The sequence below is a fragment of the Perca fluviatilis genome, chromosome 6 (genome assembly GCF_010015445.1).
Source record: "Perca fluviatilis chromosome 6, GENO_Pfluv_1.0, whole genome shotgun sequence".
NCBI lineage: Eukaryota > Metazoa > Chordata > Actinopteri > Perciformes > Percidae > Perca > Perca fluviatilis.
Window position 1 is genome coordinate 42,024,779 of NC_053117.1, and position 11,480 is coordinate 42,036,258.

General features: G+C 45.7%; 1 protein-coding gene across 1 annotated transcript in view; it reads right to left on the minus strand.

Annotated features, from left to right (window-relative positions):
• Positions 1–9,444: 9,444 nt before the first annotated feature.
• The window catches only part of LOC120561108 (uncharacterized protein C5orf34 homolog), a 13,287-nt gene continuing 11,251 nt past the window's right edge, over positions 9,445–11,480 (minus strand). The window contains exons 11-12 of the mRNA XM_039804060.1: positions 11,176–11,222; positions 9,445–9,711 (exon numbers count right to left, since the gene is read on the minus strand). Coding sequence (XP_039659994.1) covers positions 9,530–9,711; positions 11,176–11,222 — 229 coding nt within the window. The 3' untranslated portion in view covers positions 9,445–9,529. The remainder of the gene's footprint in view (positions 9,712–11,175; positions 11,223–11,480) is intronic.

Consider the following 11,480-nt stretch of genomic DNA (forward strand, 5'->3'; position numbering starts at 1 on the left):
GATAAGTATGTCAGGATGCTGCTTGTCGATTATAGCAGTGGCTTTAATAGTAGAGATTAGACCTTCTATTTTAATATCTAAACTGTTAGACCTGGGCCTCTGCAATTCTATCTGTAGGTGGATACAGGACTTCCTAACAGGCCGCCCCCAGACAGTTAGAGTTGGCACTACATACTCAGCCTCTATAGTGCTAAACACTGGAGCACCTCAAGGCTGCTGTCTCGGTCCTCTATTATACAGTCTGTATACCTATGATCTATGATTGTATTGCTAAACACCCACTAATAATATTGTGTAATTTGCAGATGATACTACTGTGATAGGACTCATTGACAGCAATAATCAAACTGCCTACAGAGAAGAGGTGAGTGATTTGATCATGTGGTGCAACAGAAATAACTTGTCTCTTAATGTGGGGAAAACTAAGGAGGTCATCGTAGATTTTAGAAAGAACTAACCCACACATACACCTGTCTATATTAATAACTCTCCAGTTGAAACTGTTAACACCTTTAAGTTCTTAGGCATCCACATCTCAGACTCCCTCTCAGGGTCTTTCCATATCAGCTGGGCCATTAAGAAGCCATTAAGTGTCTTAAGAAATCTGGTATGTCTCTTAACATTCTACTGAACTTCTACCGCTGTACAATTGAGAGTATACTGACAGGTAATATGGTAGTGTTGTTGGGCAGGGCTACTTCACATGACCTTAATCTTCTGATAAAAGTGGTCAGGACTGCGTCCAAGATCATCGCGGTCCCCCTTGAATCGCTGCAACACATGTACTGGAAATGCAGCTCTGAGAAGGCTCCAGGTATTCTGCAGGATTCAGTCATCCTGCACACAGTCTCTCCTCCCTCCTCCCCTCTGGGAGACGCCTGCAGAGCATCCAAACGCGCACAACACGTTTTAGGGACAGTTTTGACCCCCAGGTAATAAGGTTATTGAACGATAGCACAACAGGAAGGAGGGCTGTGGGCTGAACTTAGTCACTTATGTATATTATGTTGGATATTCTAGATGTTTTTAAATGCTATTATGTTTTTAAAATTGTTATTATTGACTGGTGGTGAGAGAGTGCTAAGGCACATTGTATTTCATTGCTGTGATACTTTGTACTAATATGCATATGACAATAAACTTCAACTTGAACTTGAAATATTAGGCCTACAGTATGCTGTAATACAGAATATTAGCCTATGATATGATACGAGCAACATGCATTCAAAGCCGATATCCTACAATGCAATGTGGGCATTCATTCACAGAATCGGACAGCGATCATATATATATATATATATATATATATATATATATATATATATATATATATATATATATATATATATATATATATATATATAATCAGTGGTTTTGTCCCCAGCAACAACACGTTGCTCAGTTTTGTTCCAATAAGTTATGCACCGTAATAACGTTTAAAAAAATCAGCTGAAGACTCCGGAAGTGACGTTGTAATTACCGCTCGGCAGATAGAAATACAAATACATAATATTCGTAATATTGATGTTTTTGTCTAACATTGTATTTGAGGATTTAAACAATAAAGATAGCATCAATAATAAAATACAGTTTCATGTATTTGTCTCATGTACTGTTTGCTCAATCTGAAACGGAACGAAGCCCACTCACGGCCGACAGCAGAACCACAGGAGTCTGACCGTGCGTTCATGGACATCGGAAAAACGTTTTTCCGAGTGAAAACGTCACCATTCACGTAACGTCCTGTTGGAATCAGAGGTGGGAAACTGGGGCTGGATTTTGATAACAGAGTTTCCCAGCTGGTGACGCATTGTTGACAACTGACGTTTGATGGAGGCGACTTTGGTTCACCCAACATATTTTAATGATAATGAACTGTTTATTGTGGACAAATGCCTCTGCCAAGAAACATACACAGTCATAATATGTTTCAAATTATTCATAAATAGGCCTATGTATAAAAAAACAACACATTATCCGTGCCTTTTCCCGTTGGTTATCCTGCAGATAACACAAACACACACCTGGCCATGTGCTGTTTGGATGCTCGTATAAGAAAACAGCAGAAAATCTTTTGTTATTGTGGCCTCCATGTTTTCACACACCTGATGCTCTCGGCTACGGCCAACAGTTGGTGGCAGTAGTGATGACGAACTGACCGAAGAGCCGGTTATTAACCCGATTCGTGTCACTGAGCCGGGAGAATCGAGTGCCATACGTCAATGAACCGACTCACTCCGGTTTTTTACCTCATTAGCGCCTCCACTGGAGTGGTGGTAGAATCAATCAGGAAATGGGCTACCTCGAGCAGCACGATTCATTGGACTGAAAGAGTTGTTAAGAGAGTAGAGACCGTGCACCCGGCTACTGCCGAGAGTCTGCACTGCCGAGAGTCGAGACCGAATGTAACCGTTAACAACCGCTCGAGTATATAAGCAAACGGTTTGTCTAACGGTTCTCGGCAAGTTTGAGTTATTAACCAAGCCTCGTTTCTGATGCATCTTAGGTGATTGTGTTCGGAAATTCACACATTATTGATTGGGAAGTGCATCACATACAAATACACATGTTATCTTAGTTATGTTAAGTTAAATGTTAGAGAAGTGAATGTTACAGGCTGTCACGAGCAGACCGGGCGGGCACCCGGCTACTGCCGAGACCGGGAGTAGCCGGATGCCGCAGCCGCAGGCACGTTAACCGTTGACCGAATCTATAGACTCGGTTCGCCAACCAACAACCGTCCGGTTGAACCGACTCACGTAAAAGAGCCGGTTGTCACATCACTAGGTGGCAGTCATGCAAAATGTTGTTATGCCAAACGCCAATATAACAGAAGAAGAAGAACACGCATCCCGACCATGTGAACGCTGCCAGTCGGAAAAACAACGTAACCGAGGGGTGGGGGGGTGGTGCCTGTTATTCCCAGGTGGCATGAACGCAGGGTAACACAAGAACTACAAGTGAACCAGCTTTGTAACAGCTTCTGTAGCGTCTCTTATGGGAGTTGTAGTTTTAAAGTGTATTGGTATATTTCTCAGAAGTAGAAGTTGGTAGTGTAGAAAACACGTTGCTCAGCTTTCTTCCAGTAAGTTTTGCACCATAATAACGTTTAAAAACATCTGCGGAGGTGACGTAGTAATTATCGCTCCTCGTCTGTGAAAGAATGTACACAATAAAATACCAATAATGAAAAAATAGTGTTTTATGCTAAGCGCTTTGATTTGCCTTATATATATATATATACTATATAAAAAACCTACAGTTGAGTGTTTACAAATACAGCCTAATGGCTTGTTGGACTAATTTGCATTTGTTTTGACTTGTACTGTTGTGAAAAACACTAAACTATATACAAACAGAACATTTTTTATTTTATTTAGTTATTTAAAAATGCAATTTTCTAATTTTGCAGTTGATGAATGTTAATAGCAAAAACTAAAGGGGAAAAACATGAGCATATTTATGTGTGGAACTTAGTTTGATTTAAAATCACACTACATTATTATTAGTTTTAAATAACTGACTTTTTTGAAATATCAATTTATGGTAGGCCTAACGTATTAATTATTATATTCAGAAGATGATCCTCATATCAATCACCGTGGTTACAGCTTGTAGCCATCCTAACCTTTGTAGCCTTTACTGAGACTACCTTTTCAAAATTAAGAAGGGACTAGTTTTAGGAAGCATTTTCAGGAAATTAAAATGATAATCAGCTTGTTACCGAGGTTTTTGTTGACAGAGTAAGATGTATATAGCTTTGTTTGGATATGTGTACATATACAACATGTGTTTTGGCGTTTTTGACTTCTACCTCAGCCTATATACTGCACAATCAGACACCCCCCTTTTCCTTTAAAAAAAAAAAATATTTTGGGGGGCACACGCCAAAAGGGTATCAGAGGTCAGAAATGATGAACCAATCATATGGCTCTGCTCCTACAGGCACCGTGGTGTGTATATGGACAACAGCTTTGGCTGGAGGGCCCGTGTTGAAAGTGTGTGTTATCATTTAGAGCAGTGGTTCTCAAAGTTTTTTCAATAATGTTCCCCTTTTGAATTGTTTCTTTAAGCCAAGTACCCCCTGACCAGCGCTGATCATTTTCGGTAGAAAAAAAAAGTCTCTATAAAGAGGAACAGTACAGCGCTGTCAGCGATAGATTTACTAAACTACAGCCTTGGAATTAAAAAAAAACATTTAAATGCTGATGAGAAAATGAGACAAAAACTGTAAAAAAGACTAAAACTGTGAAAAAGATGGTAGAAAGGAGGGAGGAAGGAAGTAAGGCAAGAATAGGTCAAAATAATATCAAAAACTTCAAAAACACTGACATAAGAAGAAAAATGTGACCTAAATGTCACATTTTTGGTAGAAAAAAAAATTCTACATAAAGAGGACCAATGTTCTGGACAACAGCCTTGTTACTATTAAACATTCAGTTAAATATCTCACGTACCCCCTGCAGTCCTCCAGAGTACCCCTAGGGGGACACGTACCCCCTGCAGTCCTCCAGAGTACCCCTAGGGGGACACGTACCCCCTGCAGTCCTCCAGAGTACCCCTAGGGGGACACGTACCCCCTGCAGTCCTCCAGAGTACCCCTAGGGGGACACGTACCCCCTGCAGTCCTCCAGAGTACCCCTAGGGGGACACGTACCCCCTGCAGTCCTCCAGAGTACCCCTAGGGGGACACGTACCCCCTGCAGTCCTCCAGAGTACCCCTAGGGGGACACGTACCCCCTGCAGTCCTCCAAAGTACCCCTAGGGGGACACGTACCCCCTGCAGTCCTCCAGAGTACCCCTAGGGGGACACCTACCCCCTGCAGTCCTCCAAAGTACCCCTAGGGGGACACGTACCCCCTGCAGTCCTCCAAAGTACCCCTAGGGGGACACGTACCCCCTGCAGTCCTCCAGAGTACCCCTAGGGGGACACCTACCCCCTGCAGTCCTCCAAAGTGGCCCTAGGGGGACACGTACCCCCTGCAGTCCTCCAAAGTACCCCTAGGGGGACACGTACCCCCTGCAGTCCTCCAGAGTACCCCTAGGGGGACACGTACCCCCTGCAGTCCTCCAAAGTACCCCTAGGGGGACACGTACCCTCTGCAGTCCCCCAGAGTACCCCTAGGGGGACACGTACCCCCTGCAGTCCCCCAGAGTAGATCAGGGGGACACGTACCCCCTGCAGTCCTCCAAAGTACCCCTAGGGGGACACGTACCCTCTGCAGTCCCCCAGAGTACCCCTAGGGGGGACACGTACCCCCTGCAGTCCTCCAGAGTACACGTACCCCCTGCAGTCCTCCAAAGTACCCCTAGGGGGACACGTACCCCCTGCAGTCCCCCAGAGTAGATCAGGGGGACACGTACCCCCTGCAGTCCTCCCGAGTACCCCTAGGGGGACACGTACCCCCTGCATTCCTCCAGAGTACCCCTAGGGGGACACGTACCCCCTGCAGTCCTCCAAAGTGGCCCTAGGGGGACACGTACCCCCTGCATTCCTCCAGAGTACCCCTTGGGGGACACCTACCCCCTGCAGTCCTCCAGAGTACCCCTAGGGGGACACGTACCCCCTGCAGTCCTCCAAAGTGGCCCTTGGGGGACACCTACCCCCTGCAGTCCTCCAGAGTACCCCTAGGGGGACACCTACCCCCTGCAGTCCTCCAAAGTGGCCCTAGGGGGACACCTACCCCCTGCAGTCCTCCAGAGTACCCCTTGGGGGACACCTACCCCCTGCAGTCCTCCAAAGTGGCCCTAGGGGGACACCTACCCCCTGCAGTCCTCCAGAGTACCCCTAGGGGGACACCTACCCCCTGTACCCTCCAAAGTGGCCCTAGGGGGACACGTACCCCTGCAGTCCTCCAAAGTACCCCTAGGGGGGACACGTACCCCCTGCAGTCCTCCAGAGTACCCCTAGGGGGACACGTACCCCCTGCAGTCCTCCAAAGTACCCCTAGGGGGACACGTACCCTCTGCAGTCCCCCAGAGTACCCCTAGGGGGGACACGTACCCCCTGCAGTCCTCCAGAGTACACGTACCCCCTGCAGTCCTCCAAAGTACCCCTAGGGGGACACGTACCCCCTGCAGTCCCCCAGAGTAGACACAGGGGGACCGCACTCCCTGCAGTCCTCCCGAGTACCCCTAGGGGGACACGTACCCCCTGCATTCCTCCAGAGTACCCCTAGGGGGACACGTACCCCCTGCAGTCCTCCAAAGTGGCCCTAGGGGGACACGTACCCCCTGCATTCCTCCAGAGTACCCCTAGAGGGACACGTACCCCCTGCAGTCCTCGAAAGTGGCCCTAGGGGGACACGTACCCCCTGCAGTCCTCCAAAGTGGCCCTAGGGGGACCCGTACCCCCTGCAGTCCCCCAGAGTACCCCTAGGGGGACACGTACCCCCTGCAGTCCTCCAGAGTACCCCTAGGGGGACACGTACCCCCTGCAGTCCCCCAGAGTACCCCTAGGGGAACACGTACCCCCTGCAGTCCCCCAGAGTACCCCTAGGGGGACACGTACCCCCTGCAGTCCTCCAGAGTACCCCTAGGGGGACACGTACCCCCTGCAGTCCTCCAGAGTACCCCTAGGGGGACACGTACCCTCTGCAGTCCTCCAGAGTACCCCTAGGGGGACACGTACCCTCTGCAGTCCTCCAGAGTACCCCTAGGGGGACACGTATCCCCATTTGAGGAACACTGGTTTAGAGCAGACACCCACGGTGAATCAGACGGTTTATGTTATAGAAGGCTGTATTACAGAGCATATTAATATGACTGTCATGAAGGTTGTGGAGAGGAACAGAAACCAGTCTCTCCAGACAAGCTCAGAGACTCTGGTCTGATCTTTATTCTCCATGCCAAGTATGAGCTCTTATCCTCTGGCAGTAGATATGGGTAAACTTAACATTTCTAAACTATAGGCCTAATTTGGACCTACCTCAATTAAAACTTTAAATAATGTAGCTTGAGGCTGCGGCTGTGGGCCCGTTTAGGCCATATATCAATAATGGATGCACACACTCCACTTTCCCCTCATGCACTCTACTTTGTCTCTTGAAAAGTTGTCTGTGTGCAAGTTATAAAACAAAAACAGATACGACACGTACACTGGAGCTGCTGTCGTCACTGACTTCAGATGAAAAATAGACCGACAGCCTTTTTACAAAGTCACGACCACACAGCCACACTTTCGACCGCTTCACTTTAGGCATTTTAAATGCACTAAAAGCTAGCTAGCTAACCATAGACTAGCACAGCAGGTGTTTACTAGCGATCACGTGCAGTGAAGGGTTAATATATTTTTACGTCCATTTTGGAGCAACAGAGGGAAAATATTTCAGTCGACACATTAAGTGGAACCGAAATTTTCGTTCTAATCCGGTCCGATTCCTACCTATAGTGGAACCTGGTTTTGGTGAGAAATCTAGACCACCCTAGAGGCAGCAAATGTAATCTGCAGCCAGGGTCGTCTAGCAACTCTCCGTTGGTTTACGAGCTGGAAAAACCAAACTCTGGTCGGGCCAATCACATCGTGTATAGAGCCGGTGGGCGGGGCTTATGGCTGCTGCTGCTGGTGAACAGCTGTCTTCTGAAGACTTGGAGTTCAGGTTTTCTTTTGAGAAAAGAACAAAGAACGGCTCTGAAGTCATTCTTAAAAAAGGAAGATGTGTTCAGAGTTTAAAGTTTAATCTACCAGCTAGCGTTGCTCTGATTGGCTGGAGCGCTATCCTATTACATGCAGAGGGAATTTGAAAGACAACTGTTTATCCCGCCCCTCGGATTGAGCTCCGTCAATGGTGAGTTCCCAGACCCAACATCTGGATGTGGGGCTGGCTGGTCAGGCTAGGGTTTCGGTATACAACCCTAATTCTCTCTCAAGGCATCTAATGCAGTTTCAATATTTTTTCAATATTGAATATGAGACATGGCACTCAGAAATGTGGATGTTTAGTTTCTGTTGATTAAATGAACAGAAGCATCACTAAATGCATTTGAATATGTAAAATAGAGATGCTGGTAAAATAAACTTTGATTACGGTATATATTTAGCTGTTTTCATTAATCTGGTAGCTATACTTGGCTAACTGAATGATATGAGTTACAGTAACCTACTGCTGGAAGTGAGCAGTCACAATCTGGCCCTCAGGCAGTGAGGATAACATTTTTTTGTGGCCCTCTTTATCACAAATGTTGCCCATCCCTGGCCCTGTAGGTGGAACCAGGTCTTATTAAACCTACTTTGCTGCAAGGACTGATATTCCCTCAGCAAGGAGCGGAAACATACATACAGCACCTTTAGGGAATTAACTCTTTCTCTATTTGCAAAGCAGAAACCGATTGTTAAGTTCTCTATAGAGTCTCTGTCTACATAAGCCTATCTAGAGACTTTCTCTGTACACTGAAGAGCTGTGAATTGAATGTACACAGTATTAAAAAAACTGTGTACATTCATAAAATAAATAAAATAAAATCGTAAATAGATGTTGATAGATGTTAGATTTTTTTAAACTATCAATACACAACAAAGCAATGCAGCTTCCCTGTTAATAAGACCGAAATAATAACATTAAAAGAAATACACATAAACCATGATGAGATCGGGACACGCGGCAGGTTGATGGAACGCTCTCCCACCCTCAAGAAATATATCCACAGGTTCATTACATTACATTCATGTCATTTAGCTGCTTTTATCCAAAGCCACATACACCTACTACATATGTCAGAGGTTGTACGTCTCTGGAGCAACTAGGGGTTAAAGGTGCACTATGAGTTCCTGCATGGTTTCAGCTGATGCAGAGCGGAGTGGGCGGGTTGGGTATAGGGTTTGACCATGTCCTGGATGTATGCTGGGGCTGATCCGTTCGTGGCTATAGTAGTATGTTTGTGCTTATGTGTCGTTGATGCGTCCTAATCTGTGTCTAAAGGCGGTTACACACCAGCCACACCCTTTAATAAGGGACCATGATATATAGTTTTTAGAAGAGTTTTGAAAAATTTATATTTTAGTTCTGAATAAGTCAGAATGAGTTTTCATGTAGAACCTGTAGCCTGTGTCACTGCCCACGGAGTTGTAAACAAACTCTATTTTCAATATATTAGAGCCATGTCTATTATATAGTGTGGCTCTGATTGAGAGCTCTTGGTCTGTTCAGCACCATCGCTGTCCGTCAGCTGTTGCTGTCCGTGGTGCTGAAACAGTTTTACTTGACTGGCAAGAGTAAGATCCTTTTAGTTTAACATGAAACAAAATCATAATCACCAAACTCCACCAGACTCCATGTAAATAATCAGGACTTTTATCATCGTAAAACACACTTCATTTAAAGTGTGTGTGTGTGTGTGTGTGTTAACCTCTGACAATTTATAGTGAATCCAAATCAACAGACATGAAGAAAAATCTTTATTTCAGTCGGACCTAGAAATATAAAATATAGTCCAAATACACACACACACACACACACACACACACACACACACACACACACACACACACACACACACACACACACACACACACACACACACACAGCCCCATTCAGGGCTCTTTGCAGTCAGATATGAGAGCGTCGATGTCTCGGATGGTTCTGGAAGTTCTCTGCAGAGCCTCGGCGACGCAGCGCTCGCTCACCGCTCCGGGAGTCTCCTCGTCTGCAGCGACAGCTTCCTGTCTCACACTTCCTGTCTGGTTCCTCAGCAGGTGGTTGTTCTCCAGCAGAACTGGGCCCACCAGGTTAAAGAGCCCCCACCAGGTTAAAGAGCCCCCAGGAGATTAGAGAGCAAGCAGGATTTACGTACAGTTACAGCATACCTGCTTCCCAGGTTTCTCCTGTTTTTTAGCCCTATCTCCCGGACCCCTCCAGATGTGTTATTTCTCCCGGGAAACTCTTGTCTAATGTTAACCAGTTGCCAGATCTTACACCATGTACACCATGTACAATGTTCAACCTGTTTGTCTCCTCAACCTGGCAACCTATTACCTTCAACCTGCCAACCTATTACCCTCAATCTGGCAACCTATAGCCCTAAACCTGGCAACCTATAACCCTCAATCTGGCAACCTATAGCCCTAAACCTGGCAACCTATTACCTTCAACCTGCCAACCTATTACCCTAACCCTGGCAACCTATTACCTTCAACCTGCCAACCTATAACCCTCAATCTGGCAACCTATAGCCCTAAACCTGGCAACCTATAACCCTCAATCTGGCAACCTATAACCCTCAACCTGGCAACCTATAACCCTCAACCTGGCAACCTATAGCCCTAAACCTGGCAACCTATAACCCTCAACCTGGCAACCTATAACCCTCAACCTGGCAACCTATAACCCTCAACCTGGCAACCTTTAGCCCTCAACCTGGCAACCTTTAGCCCTCAACCTGGCAACCTATAACCCTCAACCTGGACTGCCAACCCTCAACCTGGCAACCTTTAGCCCTCAACCTGGCAACCTATAACCCTCAACCTGGCAACCTATAGCCCTCAACCTGGCAACCTATAACCCTCAACCTGGAAACCTATAACCCTCAACCTGGCAACCTACAACCCTCAACCTGGCAACCTATAGCCCTAAACCTGGCAACCTATAACCCTCAACCTGGCAACCTATAACCCTCAACCTGGCAACCTATAACCCTCAACCTGGCAACCTTTAGCCCTCAACCTGGCAACCTATAACCCTCAACCTGGCAACCTATAACCCTCAACCTGGCAACCTTTAGCCCTCAACCTGGCAACCTATAACCCTCAACCTGGCAACCTATAACCCTCAACCTGGCAACCTATAACCCTCAACCTGGCAACCTATAACCCAGTTGATCTCTGCTTCGCAGAAAGTTCAGACCCGAAAGCGAGCCGATAAAGATGGCAGGTGAAGGTGGCGTTCCCGCAAAGAAATGGAAATATAGGTGTACATTTCAACATGTTGGGCGCAACAATTTACACGCATCTTAACGAGTCATATCGACAACCTCCACACTTTTGGAAGTACACTTGCAAAAGCTAAAGCAGATAATAAATAGATATAACTCAAAAAGTTTCAAGACAAACTTGCTTAAGAAATCCGACTACAGTCATCAGATCTGAGACTTATTCATTCTGCTGCACCTGAACCTTATAATGATAACAGATTATTATTATTTTAATATACTGATGTTACAGCCTCTCAGTGTGAAGGATACAGTTGAATCTTTTTATCTTCTCCAGTTCTGCAGCTACAAGATCCGACCTAAAGGGAAAGTAAGACAACATTAAATATTATATTATATATATATATATATATATATATATATATATATATATATATATATATATATATAATATATATACACACACACTATATACACACTGTATATTCAGGGACGACACATACATGAAGCATTCGTAGATAATGCTACAAAAATTGTGTAAAAACAGAGGAGAGCTCTTCTCACACGGGGAGAGACTGTCGTGCCTCGTAATTCATTTTCAATCAGAGGCAAGGAGG